The 17,971-nt window shown below is 39.0% G+C and overlaps 1 protein-coding gene across 1 annotated transcript in view; it reads left to right on the top strand.

The window, feature by feature from the left end:
- LOC131367302 (fibrillin-2-like) overlaps positions 1-17,971 on the top strand; it is a 58,785-nt gene that overhangs the window by 27,949 nt on the left and 12,865 nt on the right. The window contains exons 23-55 of the mRNA XM_058412637.1: positions 667-792; positions 1,175-1,402; positions 1,588-1,713; positions 2,109-2,237; positions 2,349-2,474; positions 2,816-2,941; positions 3,280-3,402; positions 3,792-3,917; positions 4,257-4,382; positions 4,494-4,616; positions 4,807-4,929; positions 5,160-5,285; positions 6,126-6,248; positions 6,343-6,465; positions 6,589-6,750; positions 6,863-6,931; positions 9,102-9,227; positions 9,543-9,668; positions 9,784-9,936; positions 10,024-10,095; positions 10,205-10,330; positions 10,938-11,063; positions 12,015-12,140; positions 12,403-12,519; positions 13,356-13,484; positions 13,594-13,713; positions 14,788-14,913; positions 15,339-15,491; positions 15,581-15,646; positions 16,576-16,701; positions 17,225-17,344; positions 17,452-17,574; positions 17,722-17,853. Coding sequence (XP_058268620.1) covers positions 667-792; positions 1,175-1,402; positions 1,588-1,713; positions 2,109-2,237; positions 2,349-2,474; positions 2,816-2,941; positions 3,280-3,402; positions 3,792-3,917; positions 4,257-4,382; positions 4,494-4,616; positions 4,807-4,929; positions 5,160-5,285; positions 6,126-6,248; positions 6,343-6,465; positions 6,589-6,750; positions 6,863-6,931; positions 9,102-9,227; positions 9,543-9,668; positions 9,784-9,936; positions 10,024-10,095; positions 10,205-10,330; positions 10,938-11,063; positions 12,015-12,140; positions 12,403-12,519; positions 13,356-13,484; positions 13,594-13,713; positions 14,788-14,913; positions 15,339-15,491; positions 15,581-15,646; positions 16,576-16,701; positions 17,225-17,344; positions 17,452-17,574; positions 17,722-17,853 — 4,152 coding nt within the window. The remainder of the gene's footprint in view (positions 1-666; positions 793-1,174; positions 1,403-1,587; positions 1,714-2,108; positions 2,238-2,348; positions 2,475-2,815; positions 2,942-3,279; positions 3,403-3,791; positions 3,918-4,256; positions 4,383-4,493; positions 4,617-4,806; positions 4,930-5,159; positions 5,286-6,125; positions 6,249-6,342; positions 6,466-6,588; positions 6,751-6,862; positions 6,932-9,101; positions 9,228-9,542; positions 9,669-9,783; positions 9,937-10,023; positions 10,096-10,204; positions 10,331-10,937; positions 11,064-12,014; positions 12,141-12,402; positions 12,520-13,355; positions 13,485-13,593; positions 13,714-14,787; positions 14,914-15,338; positions 15,492-15,580; positions 15,647-16,575; positions 16,702-17,224; positions 17,345-17,451; positions 17,575-17,721; positions 17,854-17,971) is intronic.

The following is a 17,971-nucleotide window of genomic DNA, read 5'->3' as shown; positions in this document are numbered from 1 at the left end:
ATTTTAAATAATCTTATTCACTAACTAGTAATTAATATTCATTATACACTGATCAGACATAACATTATGACCACCTGCCTAATATTGTGTTGGTCCCCCTTTTGCTGCCTGAACAGCCCTGACCCGTCCTGCACTGTGTATTCTGACCCCTTTCTATCAGAACCAGCATTAACTTCTTCAGTAATTTGAGCAACAGTAGCATCAACACTTGCATCAATGAGCCTTGACCAACCATGACCCTGTCACCGGTTCACCACTGTTCCTTCCTTGGACCACTTTTGATAGATACTGACCACTGCAGACCGGGAACACCCCACAAGAGCTGCAGTTTTGGAGATGCTCTGATCCAGTGGTCTAGCCATCACAATTTGGTCCTTCATCAAACTCGCTCAAATCCTTACACTTGTCCATTTTTCCTGCTTCTAACATCAACTTTGAGGACAAAATGTTGACTTGCTGCCTAATATATCCCACCCACTAACAGGTGCCATGATGAGGAGATCATCAGTCTTATTCACTTCACCTCTGTGGTCATAATGTTATGCCTGATCGGTGTATACTAACAAGAGTTAAACAATCAGAATATTCATGGGAGGATTCATTCTAAAGAAACTATGATTAATCTGGATAGCTGTATAATTCTGACAAATAATTTCTCTCCTTTAGATGTTAATGAATGTGAGGTGTTTCCCGGTGTTTGTCTGAATGGACGGTGTGTAAACACACAAGGGTCCTTTAAGTGCCAATGTCCGGAAGGACTGACACTGGATGGCACTGGACGCCTCTGTATCGGTGAGTCAAGTAGACCCCTACACACTGGTAGAGATGGTGATGGTGATCTTTTAAGGGCCCATAACTTTAAACCAGTGCATAGATAAAACCTGCAGTAAGATCCTATTTGTGTATGAAGCCAGCAACAACACTGTGATAAATGTCTGCTTAAATATACCTAAGCCCTTTCTAGCTGAATGTGAAATCTTCAGTCACGGTCATGCTTTAATCAAATCGTTGAATAAATACGCAGAGTAGTGAAATAGACGTAACTGGATGTCAAGATTTCATATTATAGAGGGGCAAATGGCAAAATTCCTCCACCACACATGTCGATTTCTGTTTCTTAATTAATGATCAGTGTGTGTGTTAAACGCTAGAGTTCCATTTCTTTTCTACATAGACGTTCGCTCAGAGCTTTGCTACCTGACCTATGAGGAGGACATGTGTGGTCAGCCGGTGCCTGGAAGATTCAGGATGGATGTGTGCTGCTGCACAGTTGGAGCTGCCTGGGGAAAGGAGTGTGATGCATGCCCTGAGCCTGGCACACGCGATTATGAAGTGCTATGTCCCAGAGGACCTGGCTTTGCCAACCGTGGAGATATAATTACAGGCAGACATATGTATAAAGGTAAAAGTCATTCACAAAGTGTTTTCTCTGCACAGGAGTCACCTTCCATAACTCACCTTCATTTTAATGTATTGTTAAAATGCACAGCACAGGTGACCCAGGAGTGTAATGTGTAATGGTAGTGTAAATATACAAAGTATGTTTATCATGCTTATTCTTTTGTTATATTTTGTTCGTAATTTCAGACATTAACGAATGTAAAGTGTTTCCAAGTATTTGCACACACGGAACATGCCGGAACACGATCGGGAGCTTCAGATGTCGCTGTAATAGCGGGTTCACCCTGGACATGGATGGACGCAACTGCACAGGTACCTGCTGGGAGGGAAGAACAAATTCCATACTTGAACAAAAATATTATCGGACAATAACTTAAATAAATGATAGCACATAGTCACACTAAATAGTTTTGTCACAGATTTTTTTTATTTTTTTGCAGCTCTCTGAATTATTAGCACCTCTCTAAATGATGTATTTAATAAAATCTTCCCTGGAGAAAATAACTACTCCATTCCTGTTGATGGATGAAATGTAATGTTTGGGGTTTTTTTTGCCTTTTAGGAGTAAGGAAGCCAGTAATTCTGAAAATGACTGTTAATGTGTTTATAGTTACTACTGTTTATTATGTTACTAACGTTTAAGCACTTAATTAGGCATTTTGACTCTTTCCTTGGTTGTCCAATGTGTGTTTTGTGTGTGAGAATAGACATCGAGGAGTGTCAGATCTCCCCTGATCTGTGTGGACACGGGACGTGTGTGAACACTCCAGGCAGTTTCGAGTGCGACTGCTCGCCAGGTTATGAGAGTGGCTTCATGATGATGAAGAACTGCATGGGTGAGCATCACTGCTACTCACTGAAGAAGTAAACAGGGCTTGTGTATTGCGCCGTACGGCAAGTAAAATATTTTCAGTCTGCCCAAACGTGTGCATCTGCGTGTGCAACAGATATTGACGAGTGTGAACGGAATCCTGCGTTGTGTCGCGGAGGCTCCTGTGAGAACACAGAAGGTAGTTATCAGTGTGTGTGTCCACCTGGCCATCAGTTATCTGAGGATGAGGAAGCTTGTGAAGGTAAGAACACTGAATAAAAACACACTCACATTATTCAGATAATGTGTGAGCCGGTGATTTATGTGATTAAAACTATTAGAAACACAATTGAGCTGCAATTCAATTATTTATTGAAATAATTTTATTCATATCTGATCTAGGAATAAAATGAAAAGAGTGGCTTCCTTTGTGAAACTTCCGAATTATAGTAGTAGAGGGTTTTATGAAATGATAGTATGTTTAAGATATACTAACTGAATTCTCAGCTTTCATTTTGCCACGTAGGATATCTGCTATATATGCTATGTAAATGATGTGATGTGTGTGTGTGTGTGTGTGTGTGGGGCGCATGTATCTTGCAGATGTGAACGAGTGTGAACTAAGTGCCACCCTGTGCCCCAATGGGGAGTGTGTGAATGTGGCTGGCACGTACCACTGCACCTGTTTTTCTGGCTATCAGTCAATCCCAGACGGAAAAGGGTGCACAGGTAAAATGTCTATGTTGAAATAAAAAGCTAATACAGAATTAAAATGTATTGATAATTCAGTATTTGTTAATAACTATTAAGATTTTGTTGCCTAAATTGGCTAAATAATTAAAAATTGTGATGAACCATGAATTTAGTACTGTACGAAATAATTGTGGTCATTTTTATTACTCATCGTCATTAAGCTGTCTTAGCATGTGTCTTATTTTATTTATTTATTATTTTTTATTTTTTTGTCCTATCAATTGTACCTGCTGAACAGATATGTGCCCATCCACCGCCGAATGAACTTTTCCACTGCTTGTGTCACGTCTGATTTTTTCTACATGTTCCTCCAGACATAGATGAGTGCACCATTGAGAATGGAGGCTGTGACTTCCACTGCACTAATTCAGAAGGCAGTTACACCTGCAGCTGTGGTCAGGGTTATGCCCTAATGCCCGATCAGAGAACCTGTACAGGTAGGAAGAGGTTGTGAGACATCAGTTCTGATGTGCTCTATAAAAAATTATCTGATTTTTTTAAACTGTTCAAGAGATAAATCTGATGTACTCGAGCAGTGAAAACACACATGTGTGATTAGGAACACAGCCACGCTTGTATCACGACCAGTAAGGCTGTTCTCCTCTAGACCCCTGTCCACTGTCTGCTTTTTAAAGTCAGCATGAAATATGGGGGCAATAACTGGTAGGTTTTAAAGCATGAGTCATAGTATGGGAATGCAAAGCGTTGAAATAGGTGCATCTATGAATATTGTCAGAACACACACACACACACACACACACAGTACTCGTTGGAAAGGTAAAGAACCGCTTACCAGCTGTTGCTCTCTGTCTGTGTCTTCCTCCAGATGTGGATGAATGCGAAGAAGAGCCTGATATATGTGATGGTGGTCAGTGCATTAATGTTCCTGGAGAGTACCACTGCGATTGTTTTGATGGATTCGTATCGTCCATGATCACAAAAACCTGTATAGGTATGTAGAGTTGAAGACACGTGATGAATCTGCTGAAGTACTGTTAATTAATTTCTCTTTGTTCCTGACAATAAGACTCTAACTATTAACCACACACATTACAAAGACATTCTTTCCACATACTCTGAGCATTTATCTTTTAACTCTCTACGGCTATTTACTGTACATTCCTGTGTTACATACTGGCCGCACTTTCATCTGTCTACGATAATGTGGACGTTTAGCCGTGGGTTTTCTGACCATCTGTCAGCCATATTTAGCCAGGGCTTCATTTTTCTGCTAAGTGTCTTGACGTTGGGCTTGGAGGAGGATCACTGCATGCTTGTGTGATATCTCCAGATGTGAACGAGTGTGAGCTTAATGCCAACATCTGCATGTTTGGAGAGTGCGAAAACTCCAAGGGCTCATTCATCTGCCACTGTGAGGTTGGCTACTCTGTGAAGAAGGGTTCTTCAGGCTGCACAGGTGAGATGGCTCTGTTAGAAAAGTGATAGTCTGTTGTCTTATGTGCTAGGACACAATTCTCTTTTATTTTACGTAAAATACATGTAAGATGCATCTGTATTCTTTTAATAGATTTTGATGAATGTATGATGAATGCCCACAACTGTGCAATACACGCAACCTGTGTCAACACCCCCGGAAGCTTCCAGTGCTCCTGTAAAAAGGGATGGGTAGGCAATGGAGTAGACTGTGTTGGTAAGTGTCCATAATCTTGTTACTCATCAGTGATAAGCAAAACATGATCCTCATATGATGTTTATTAAAATCTAACCATTACACAGAGGTGTTTTTCAGTACTGTTTCCACAGGAAAAGTCATGTGGCTGTAAGACTTTTTACCTTCAGGCATGTGATTTGCCTTGATTCATATGTATGGCTAATTTCAGATGTGGATGAATGCACCAATCAGACCCACATGTGCAGTCCTCACGCTGAGTGCACGAATACTCCCGGCTCTTACCGCTGTGCCTGCTCAGAGGGGTTTAATGGTGACGGCTTTACCTGCTTAGGTAAGAGGTAAAGAGGAAGAAGAAGCGTGTTGGAGGAAGGTGTAGATCTTAAAGCAGTGTTAACATAATAGATACTGACAGTTCTATGTCATTTAAAGTACATTTATAATGGATGGTTATAATTAAGATAATTAAGTTGTAATATACATATATATACAATGTGAGGCATGAACTCATGCCACTGTCTGTTTTTTTTTTTTGTTGTTGTTGTTGTTGTTGTTATTATACAGACGTAGATGAGTGCACAGAGAATTCTGAGCTATGTGAGAACGGCCAGTGTCTAAATATACCAGGAGGCTATCGCTGTGACTGTGAGATGGGCTTTACCCCAACCCCTGACAACAGAGCTTGCCAAGGTTAAGCATTCTACACACGTGCCATATTTAGTCTTTAGGAATTTTATCTGAGCTTTTATCAGTGTAGTTAGGAGATAAAATGCACCAACCAGGCGTAACATTATGACCACCTGCCTAATATTGTGTTGGTCCCCCTATTGCTGCCAAAACAGCCCTGACCCGTCCTGCACTGTGTATTCTGACACCTTTCTATCAGAACCAGCATTAACTTCTTCAGCAATTTGAGCAACAGTAGCTCGTCTGTTGGATCGGATCACACGGGCCAGCCTTCTCTCCCCACGTCCATCAATGAGCCTTGACCACCCATGACCCTGTCTCCGGTTCACCACTGTTCCTTCCTTGGACCACTTTTGATAGATACTGACCACTGCAGACCGGGAACACCCCACAAGAGCTGCAGTTTTGGAGATGCTCTGATCCAGTGGTCTAGCCATCACAATGTGGTCCTTCATCAAACTCACTCAAATCCTTACACTTGTCCATTTTTCCTGCTTCTAACATCAACTCTGAGGACAAAATGTTGACTTGCTGCCTAATATATCCCACCCACTAACAGGTGCCATGATGAGATGAGCTGTCACTGCTCATAATGTTATGCCTGATGGGTGTATGTCTCTGCTCAAAAAACTTGCATGAATTAATTCAAAATGACAAACAAGCTGGTGGAATTTGTGGTAGATGCATCACAAGCACATTAAAAAGTACATAATAACCCATGCAAAAATACGTCTAAAAATAAGTAGTGCAGTTTAACTGAAAAAACAAACAAACTGAAAACTGAATAAACTACAGGTAATAAGAGCATTAGAACACATGTTGATGCTATGTCATGTTTTGCAGATATCGACGAGTGCTCCTTTCAGCAACTCTGTGTGTTTGGTACATGTAAAAACCTCCCTGGCTTGTTCCTCTGTGTCTGTGATGAAGGTTATGAGTTGGACCGATCAGGGGGGAACTGCACGGGTAAAATTTACTTCAAAACACAGGTTTCATGAAACTCAATTTCAGTCTTATGAAAGATTTGCCATGTGCTCTCTAACTTTGTGTTTCTGAACAGATGTTGATGAATGCTTGGACCCTATAAACTGTGTCAATGGACACTGTGTCAACACACCAGGCTCTTATGAATGTAACTGCCCTACAGACTACGAACTTAACCCAACTGGAGTTGGTTGTGTTGGTGTGTATGTCTATTTCTGTTACCGTTTTAGATTTGTTAAATGAATGCTAATGCACAATCTTGTTTTTTAGCATTAATTTCTTCTGTCATTAATGTCTTTTTTCTTATTTTCTTCCATTTTAGACCCACGTGTAGGAACCTGTTTCCTGGAGGTGGTTAACCATGGGCGTGCTGGACTGGCCTGTAGTGTAGAGGTTGGGGTCGGGGTCAGTCGCTCATCCTGTTGCTGCTCCAAGGGCAGAGCCTGGGGAAACCCCTGTGAATTTTGCCCTCCTGTCAACTCCTGTGAGCTCTCATATATTATAATAAAGTATTTTATCTATACTGTATAAGGCATAGATTAATATGGATTAATGGCAAGTGACACCTTTCTTAACCACTGTGTCCTGTATTGTAGCGGACTATAACATACTGTGTCCAGGAGGAGAGGGATTCAGACCCAACCTTATTACTATTATACTGGAGGGTAACTTTTTTAGTTCTTTTCTTTTTTTATTAAATACTTGCAGACATACAAAATGTGTTTACCTCGGTTACGTAATGAAACAGTATGTCTGATAAGAGGAGAAACAAGAAACTAACCAAATCAATACAACAAAACCCCCACCCACAACCCTGCCAAGAGTCAACAAATAAATAAATAAATAAATAAAAATATCTAATGACTCCAATGAAAAGGTCCAAATGTTACACTTAGGTTCTCAATAAAACCCAGTATAGGGTATATAGATTTTGTAAAAGGATTTCAGTGATCCATTAAAAGTGTATTTGATTTTTTCGAGTTAGATGCATTGCGATATTTCTCGTATCTGATCCCTGTGTGATGGTGGGAGAGGCATGTTTCCATTTAAGGAGGATGGCATGTCTAGCCAACAAGGTGGTAAAGGCAATGACGCTACGCATTGTGGATGATACGACTGAAGCAGAGGGACAGAGGGGCAATGGTGGTGTTAAGGGCTTGTGAGGGTGTTCCAAAAATGTCTGACCAGTAGCCCATTAGCATCGGGCAAGAGCAGAAGATGTAAGGGTGATCAGCTGGAGATTGTTTGCATCTGTTGCACGCATCACTTTTGTTAGGAAATATTTAGCCAGTTTAGCATTAGTGAGGTGAGCTCTGTGTCACACTTTACATTGTATTAGAGCATGTCTAGCACAGATAGATGAAGAAAGAATTAAACTAAGAATGTTCTTCCTCTGGTCTTCAGATATGTCAATATCCAAATCCTGCTCTTGTTTGAGAAAGTCAGCTGAAGATGAGGTTAGAGAAAATTATTTTACCATAAATGATGGATATCAGCCATCTCTGACCAGGGTCAAGGGTGAGAATTAAATCAAGGTCTGATTCAGGGGGCTGATTAGGAAAGTGGGGAAATAAATTTTGAATAAAGTCTCTCACTTGAAGGAAACGAAGCAGATGGCTATTAGGAAGATTGAAATTAACTGATGAAGAGAAAGAGGAGAAGATTTCTTGTTCATACAAGTCGTTCAAAGACCCTTATTTGCCCAAACACTGAAAACACGGTCTAAAAGGGACAGGGTCACAGGTTTTACACCAAATGCTTTTCCTGATGCAACCCTCCCATTTTATTCAGGCTTGGGATTGGCACTGCATCCAGTGGCTGGGGTTTGGGCACTGGATGGGAATCAAACCCAGGTCTGCCGTATGGTAGGCAAGAAACCTACCACTCAGCCACAAATGCCCATCAGATGGGGGAAAGAAGTGATTGTTTGAAATTGGCATGTAAATCGAGGCTTTATGCAAACTGAATTGTTTCCTGAATTGAAGCCAAATTTTAATAGTGTTAATAACTACTGGATTGCTCGAAATTTTGTGTACCTCAAGAGGAAGCTGAGATAGTAAGGAATGGGAAGAAGATATCTCTATGTGTAACCAGGGCGGGCCAAAGGCACAACAACATATATATATATACAGTAGTCCCCCGATTTACTTAAACCTAAACTTGAACCTTACTTCGGTCCGTCTGCCGTATAGTAACAATGAAAATTGGCTAATAAAACCAAACTAAACAAAATTCTTTTTATAAAATAAAACATACATATCAAGTCTACACATCCCTGTAAAAATTGCATGTTTTTGTGATGTTTTTTTTTCTGATGAATTCCAGAATTTTTTTCCACCCTTACTGTGAATTTAGAATGTAAAAAAACAACTAAATTTATTAAATTAAATTTATTAAAAAATTAGAGAAAAATAAGAAAAATAAAAAAGGTACAATAACCTGATTGTGTAAGGGTGCACACCCTTTTATCAATGGAGAATTAGATAATTAGCTAAGAATGAACTAATTACATTCAATCCCATATTTCATAGTAATTATCATATAGCTATCATTAATGAAATTATCTTCGATTAACCCCAAAAAAGCATGAAAGAGAAAAATCATAAAGTTTGTTTCATCAATGTTTTAGTTTAGGGACCCCAGATTAAATTCTGACTGTTTTGCATTCAATTTTTCTATGTTGAAATTTCACACTGAGATTTATCTTTGTTTCATTTATCGCCTGGTTATGTAATATTTTATGATTTGTACCATACCATAGGTTTTTACCATATAAATATTTAAACAAATTGTTTGACGTAGAGGACTTAAGAATGCTGATTGGTTCCTTTTCAGACATTGACGAGTGTCAGGAGCTTCCTGGTCTGTGCCAGGGTGGAAACTGTATCAACACCTTCGGCAGCTTCCAGTGTGACTGTCCGAGTGGCTACTACCTCAATGCAGACAGCCATATTTGTGAAGGTGAGTACTGAAGATGAATAAGTTTACAAATTCTAGTATAGCAGTAGGTCTGAGCTGAGTCCATACTGCAGTCTATGTCTGAGTTAGTTACAATACTAATACAACCTGACTTACCTGAATACTTTTTTTATGTCCTCATATATACAGCTCTGGATGAGCTTAAAATTGTTATTTATTATTGCTATACATCATCTATAAAATCACAAAGAGACAGTCATAGATAAAGCTTATCTGTAGGATCTGAAGAAGCTGTGATGGATATAAGGAATAATACAATTATACAAGGAATTCATTTATTATATTTTTTCTCCACAGATATTGATGAGTGTTTGGTGAATCCCGGGATCTGTGGTCCAGGAACATGCTATAACACCCTGGGCAATTACACTTGTGTGTGTCCTCAGGATTACATGCAGGTCAATGGAGGCAATAAGTGCCTGGGTACGTAGAGAAATGATGACATGTATTTCTATAATATGAAATAGCAGAATTCACATTTCTATCCTCTCTATTCTAGTCACAACGACATGAGATTAAACTTTGTTATGTTTTCTAGACATGAGGAAAAGTCTTTGCTTTCGCAACTACAATGGCACCACATGTGAGAATGAGCTGGCCTTCAACATTACACACCGCATCTGTTGTTGTGGATACAACATGGGCAAAGCCTGGAGCAAACCCTGTCAGGCATGTCCCATACCAGGCACTGGTCAGTCTGCTAAATGCTCACTAGGAATGGCAGACATCTTAATATCATGCATGCACAAGACTAACTCATCTCTGTGTCTTCCTTTAGAGGGCTTTCATATTCTTTGTGGGAACATTGTACCAGGGTTTGAAATTAGCATTGAAACTGGAAAACCAGTGGGTAAGGCTTTTCATTTTTTGTTGTATTTCATATCAGTACAATGTTTGCAGGAATGGTTTGCAGGAATTAGGCGGACCTGACTGTGTGTAACTGATTGTTTGATATTCAGATATTGACGAGTGTCAGCAGATCCCAGGGATATGTGCCAATGGTGTGTGCATCAACCATATTGGAAGTTTTCACTGTGAATGTCCAAGAGGATTCAACTACAATGATCTGCTGCTTATATGCGAAGGTTTGGAATTCCTTAATACCTGCAATCAAATCAAATAGAAATGTCTGGCTGTGTAGTTTCATTCTAATACAAGAAGGGATCATTATTTTAGTCAACTTGATCAGAACATCACTTCTTTATCTAATCTTTTCTTTCTTTCTTTCTTTCTTTCTTTCTTTCTTTCTTTCTTTCTTTCTTTCTTTCTTTCTTTCTGTGTATTACGTCCTTCTCTCCTTCTCTAAATATTATCTCACCATCTGTTTGTGTCCAAACCAGACCCCTGACTCGGACCTTTCCTATCCTTTCCTTTCCAGTCCTTTCATAGTTCTCACACTGATGTTGTTTCTTGCCTGAGGGAATTTGATCAATTTCCTCTTTTAAGTGTCTCCAAGCTGTTTTGCAGCAGCCACGGGTTAGGTCTTAAAATGGAAGCTTGTGTGCACAAAAGGTTACCACTTTTTTGCAGGAAATGAGCTGAATCCAGTCTGGACTATGAAAACAACCGTCAGGAAATCTTAGTAATGACAAACATTCAAATATATCAATAGTAGAAATCTTTGGTGCAGTAATACTACTGATAATGGGAAATATTACATTGATTGTCCACTATTTTGCATGTGTACTGCAGACAACGATGAGTGCAGTGGGTCAGAGATCTTGTGCCAGAGGAATGCAGACTGTATTAACAGCCCTGGCAGCTATCGCTGTGAATGCTCGGAGGGCTTCAAGCTCTCACCCGTCGGCGCCTGTATAGGTGAGATGACTTCATGTCTAATAGACAGCATGCATTTTCTTATAGATATTATTCAACCATAAAGTTTTCAATAGGGTTGCAAATGGGTGGAAAATTCCAGGTAAATTTCCATTTCTCAGGAATTTTGGAAATATTCCAAGTTGGAAGCTGAACAGGAATTTATGGGAATTAATGGGAATTTATTTAAATTATTTAGAAATGCGGGGAAATTTATATAGACTGTATATACAAACATAAATACAAACATTTTGTGGTCATAAGCTAAAATGCAAGCAAACTAATGCATAAATTACATTTTTGACTTGTAATTGTAAGTAGAACTTTAATTAATTCTTTTTTTATTGAACAACACTCAGTAAAAAAATACATATTTCCTTTATGTTTGCTGTAAAACAAAAGCCCTACAGTGCTGTGTGCATGTGATACAGGGGAGAAATTCCACAGATTATGCTGCAAAATATTTTCTTTCAACTACATTTCAGTTCCCTGTTATAGGCTAACCTGCAATTTTGCAAATTCACAGTTTATTCCCATTAATTCCCATATATTCCCGTTAATTCCCATGGAAAGTTTCTAGCCTTGAAAATTCCCGAAATTTTGCAACCCTAGTTTTCAAATAGATGACATATAGGCAGTACTGGATGCTATATTAATCAGTAAAATGTACATTTTATCTACTCTATTTATTTGGGAAATAGAAGGTGCACAGTAGTTCGTTGTTATAAATGTTGTTAAATAATGTTGTTAGAACTTTGGATTGGCTTATATTTACTCAAAACATGTTGCTGCCTCAAAATACACCATGAATTAATGTATGGTGAAGGGCAAGAGAGCATTAGCCATTTTCCCACACAGGCGACTGTCATGCCAGCATTTTTACAGTGTGTTTTCTGGCAACCTGTGTCTAACTGCTTCTTCTGTTACACATGTGCACACAAATACTGATGGCAGACCGAAATGAGTGTTTGGAAACCCCTAACCTTTGCAGTCATGGCAAGTGTGTGGACATCCAAGGTGGCTATATGTGTACATGCCATGCTGGCTTCATGGCCTCCCCCAGTGGAAAGATGTGCATGGGTAAAAATCTAATTCACAGCAAAATTATACATTATATGATACTTATCTGTCACTGTTGGATTTACCTTTTTATTTATTATGCCTATTAATGTTAATGATTAAATGTAATAATAATAATAATAATAATAATAATAATAAAAGGTTTCTGTTAAGGTTTCTTTTTTTCTTTTCATTTTTTGTGCTATTTTTTGTAATATTAAATCCATTTCCATTTTTTTCTACTCGGGACGCTTGATACAAAACTGTTTGTCTCCTACTGCAGACATTGATGAGTGTGTACATCAGCCCTGTAGGAATGGCACATGTAAGAACACTGTGGGATCCTACAACTGCCTCTGCCATCCTGGCTTTGAGCTCACTCTAAATAACCAGTGCACAGGTAAGTGCCAAAGGTACACTATATTGCCAAAAGTTTTGGGACGCCTGCCTTTACATGCACATGAATATAATATGGAGTTGTCCTGCCCTTTACAGCTATAACAGCTTCAACTCTTCTGGAAAGGCTTTCCACGAGGTTTAAGAAAGTGTTTATGGGAATTTTTGACCATTCCTCTGTCTTGCAGTCTCCGCTCTAATTCATTTATGGGGTTGAGGTCAGGACTCTGTACAGGCCAGTCAAGTTCACTTGACTGTGAGTCAACTGTGAGTGCCTGTGAGTGAGGTCCACACCAAATTCACTCATCCATGTCTTTATGGACCTTGCTTTGGTCACTGGTGTGCAGTCATGTTGGAACAGGAAGGGGTCATCCCCAAACTGTTCCCACAAAGTTGGGAGCACGAAATTGTCCAAAATGTCTTGGTATGAAGCTGAAGCATTAAGAGTTCCTTTCACTGGAACTAAGGGGCCGAGCCCAACCCCTGAAAAACAACACCTGAACTGAGGGTGTCCCAAAACTTTTGGCAATATAGTGTATATGTTTACATACATTCCATCTATAACATTTTAGGTTGTTTGTTCATTTGTTGGTTTTCATGGGTCATGAATAGGCACTAAATGGGGACTTTTTGCCGTTGGTGGATTTATCAAGATCCTTGCTTATTTTTCTTCTTTTGGATCTGCGTTTACTTTGTTCATATGAAGCTTTAAGCAAATCACTTCACAAGTTATTGGTTGCTGTGCTGCCAAATACTTACCTAGGCTAAATAATGACATTACTCAATACAGTAGCAAAATATCACCGTTCTGTGTTTGTCTGTTGTGTTATCTTTTGTCAGATATCGATGAATGTTCATCAGCATATGGTCAGCTTTGTAGGAATGGCCATTGCATTAACAGTATTGGCTCCTTCCAGTGCCTGTGTGAGGATGGCTATGATCTCACTCAGGATGGGAAAAACTGTGTTGGTATGTTTTGTTTTTTTGTACACTAAACATTCCCATTGTTATAAAATTTACAGTATGTTTTATTCATATTTTAAAATAATTCTACCTCTCTCACTGACAATGACTCTAGATGTGAATGAGTGTATAATGCTACCTGGCATATGTGCTCCTGGAACATGCCAGAACTTGGATGGGTCTTTTCGCTGTATCTGTCCACCTGGTTACATTATACAGAATAATCAATGTGTAGGTATGTGTCCTGATTTTAATTTCAGTAATTAACATTGTTCAGTGATCTTTGTTGTGTTGATATTTGTTTATACACGGATCAAGCATAACATTATGAGTATTGACAGGTGAAGTGAATAAGACTGAGTATCTCCTCATCATGGCACCTGTTAGTGGGTGGGATATATTAGACAGCAAGTGAACATTTTGTCCTCAAAGTTGATGTTAGAAGCAGGAAAAATGGACAAGTGTAAGGATTTGAGCGAGTTTGATGAAGGACCAAATTGTGATGACTAGACCACTCGATCAGAGCATCTCCAAAACTGCAGCTCTTGTGGGGTGTTCCCGGTCTGCAGTGGTCAGTATCTATCAAAAGTGGTTCAAGAAAGGAACAGTGGTGAACCGGTGACAGGGTCATGGGCGACCAAGGCTCATTGATGCACGTGGGGAGAGAAGGCTAACCCGTGTGATCCGATCCAACAGACGAGCTACTGTTGCTCAAATTGCTAAAGAAGTTAATGCTGGTTCTGATAGAAAGGTGTCAGAATACACAGTGCAGGACGGGTCAGGGCTGGTTTGGGCAGCAAAAAAGGGGACCAACACAATATTAGGCAGGCGGTCATAATGTTATGCCTGATCGGTGTATGTATTAAGCTTTTAGTAGATTCCTCACTTGGATGGTTCTTGAGTACTTAAAATTTATTATTTTATTATAAATATATATTATTAAAAAATATATTACTATTATTTATTATTTAATTTTATTGTTAAAATTATGTTTTTTAAAAAATTGATTTAACTGATCTACTCACCATTCAATAATTCTCCTTAAAAGTATTTGTTTGCATGTGTTTCCTTGAACATTATTAAGCATTCTGTAATCCAAGCTGGCCCTGCTGTATCTATTCTATGCCAACAGTGTGTAATCAGATGACTCTGGACTCTATTAGATCATTTAATTTGTGTAAACCTTTGTGTATTTCACTTTCTCAGTTTACACTAAGAAAAGAGGAGAGCTCTTGTTCTGTAGCAGTAATCTAAAAAGCTTTTCTTTTTGCTTCTGATGACTATCTGCTCTAACTTCTAACCCTGTCAGATGAGAATGAGTGTGAAGAGGACCCCAACATCTGTCTGTTTGGCTCCTGCTACAACAACCCAGGCAGCTTTGAGTGTGTGTGCAAACCAGGCTTTGTTCTCTCCGAAAATGGACGACGCTGTTACGGTAAATCTTCTCTGATTTACATAGATGATGGCAACATGACAGTGTTTTATGAGAGTTTTCGAACACAAATATTTATCTACTGTTCACTGTATGAATATAATGCGCTACACATACCATACAGCACAAGATTAATCGAGCTAATTTAGACTTTATATTTAAATACCTGGATAAACAAGACAAAATATGTTCTAATGGTTGTAAGAATAATCTCACTGGTGGCTCAGGTATTAAAGCGTACAAAATATAAAAAATATAAAAAGTTATTATTAATTGATTGATTAAAATGTATTAATAACTTAATACATTTTTACATACATAAATAACTTACTAAATTTTCAAATCATAAGCTTTATCAGTAAATCAGAGTAATTTGCCCCGAATGTAAACAGCATTGCAATTTATACTCTTTTATAAATTTTTTTTAGACACAAGACAGAGTTTTTGCTTCACTCGCTTTGAGAATGGAAAATGCTCCAACCCTCAGGCATTCAACACCACCAAAGACAAATGCTGCTGTAGCACCATGTCCAATGAGGGCTGGGGCTACCCCTGTGAGCTCTGCCCTAAAGAGCATGACGGTGCCTTTTCTCTACACATATCTGTTTTGTATTAATTTCACAAATTTACCTGAAGCATCTCTTCATGTCATTTCTTTTTTCTGTTATAGCTGGATTTCAGGACCTGTGTCCTTTTGGTTATGGAATCATTCCAGGAATTGGGGATACAATCATTGGTAAGGAAGTGACCTTTTCCAAAAAAAAAAAAAAAATCCAGAAGGAGATGTAGCTCCTTGGATTGTAGACTGGCTAGATACGTGGGAGCTAAACCATTTAGAGCCTTGTACGTAATTAGTGCTAATTTATAGTCAATTCTTAGTTTAACAGCTAGCCAGTCCCACCCACTAACAGGTGCCATGATGAGGAGATCATCAGTCTTATTCACTTCACCTCTCACTGCTCACAGTGTTATGCCTGATCAGTGTACATATATATGTGTATCTTCTTATAGACTTAATGTTGTTTTTGTGTGTACAGCAGAAAAGCTTTAATTTCAGACATTTGGCTGTCTGGTTAGCGATCCATATTTTGTAGATTTTGCATTTTGCCCAGCTCAGCTTCTGACAGAGCTGCGCTAACATGATGGACAAAACCACCATACCACATCAGAACTGGTTAAGCTATTCCCATGCTTTACATGGTGGTTAGTAAACCCTTGTTTTTATGCAAATACCTGTCACATTCTTGTCAAACTGCAGTTTGGATGTTCCGTGATAGCTCTTTGGAGTGTGTCTAGCTCCCTAATATTCACATGTAGAAAATTAAACTAATAATAATAATAATAATAATAATAATAATAATGTAAAAATGAATCTTATGTGCAAAAAAATCTACTCTTATAAATATGATTCTCTAGAAATTCAAGAAATTCTCTATACCAGTTCAATAGTGTGGATCTTGGCAGCTATTTGTCTGAAGCGGACCTTGACAGTTAAAAAAAAAATACAGGTTTGAAGTGACATGCTCAACCTTCCTGTAGATAGAATGGAATAGAAAGGTGGTATGGTATAGAAATGCTTAGTATGTTCATTACTTTTCAAAATTTGGAATTGAAACTATATCTCTCTTTTTTCTCTCTCTCTCTGTGTCCACTGGATGATGGCAGATCTGAACGAATGTGTGGAGAACCCAGGCATCTGTCACAATGGCCACTGCATCAACACCGATGGCTCTTTCCGCTGCGAGTGTTCCACAGGCTACACACTCAATTACACTGGAATGCATTGTATTGGTGAGGAAGCATTCGTCTGCTTTTTTTTCCTAAGCTCGGCAATAAAACTACTGTAACGTGATGAGTAGAGGGTTTGCCAAAGGTCAGAACTCAGGCAAGCTTAAAACAGGGAAATTTATAATAAAAAATGAGACAAGAAAACTAAAGCCAAAACCCAGAACTACAATTTTGGAATCAAGGCTTGGACCTAACGATAAAAAGCCTGACACGACTTGATAATGACACACTGGCACAACATTGACCAGTCAAGGGCTAACACAGGTCAGCTGCACATGGCATTCCATTATCATGTAAACTGGGACTACTGCAATTACCATCTCTTTATTTCTCAATTACATGACTATAGTTATTTTATATGATTTCACATGTGACGGACAAGATTTTACGCTGCTGTTTTATGTCTTTAGCTTCTAATAAAAATAGAAATCAGACTATTTTGCAGCCAGTTTTTTTCTCAATGCACTCATCAGGAACTAGCATTTGGATTCTATTTGGCTTTTGCACATTCGTTCTGTTCATGCAGATGTCGATGAGTGTGCAGTGGGGAATCCATGTGGAAACGGATCTTGCGCTAATGTGATAGGAAGCTTTGAATGCAACTGTGAGGAAGGGTTTGAGCCAGGGCCAATGATGACATGTGAAGGTGAGACACTTTTCATTCGTCCGTTGGAATGCATTTGTATTTTTCCACAATACACTGCTGAGTTTTGTGCTGCTTGATTCGAGTGACTGATCTTTTCTGTGGTACAGATATAAATGAATGTGCGCAGAACCCTTTGCTCTGTGCGTTCCGCTGCATCAATACATTTGGGGGATACGAGTGCTCCTGCCCATCTGGCTACACACTCCGAGATGATGGGAGAATGTGTCAGGGTAAGACAACTCATACCTAGGGTCATATGGAGTCAAAATTGGACCTGATGTAAAGTGTTTGATTTTAGAAGCTGCCTTTTAACTCTTCTAACACCAACACTCTAGTCCTTGCTGCTTTGACTCACTTTTCTCTCTTTCACCCTGCAGACCTGAATGAGTGTGCAGAGGGTCTACATGACTGTGATGCCAGGGGTATGAACTGTAAGAACCTCATCGGAACCTTCATGTGCGTGTGTCCCATTGGAATGGTGCGCAAGATGGATGAAGAAGTGTGTCATGGTCAGAACTCTTGTTTCTCCTCTGTTAAGTGACAATGATACCATTTACATACTACTAAGTGGATATATACTCAAGTATGTAAATTGACCTCTTACTTTTTGTCTCTCTCCGCCACTAG

Source organism: Hemibagrus wyckioides, linkage group LG16, assembly GCF_019097595.1.
Source record: "Hemibagrus wyckioides isolate EC202008001 linkage group LG16, SWU_Hwy_1.0, whole genome shotgun sequence".
Classification (NCBI taxonomy): Eukaryota; Metazoa; Chordata; class Actinopteri; order Siluriformes; family Bagridae; genus Hemibagrus; species Hemibagrus wyckioides.
Note: the sequence above shows the minus strand (reverse complement) of the source record. Positions and strands in the feature narration are given on the sequence as shown.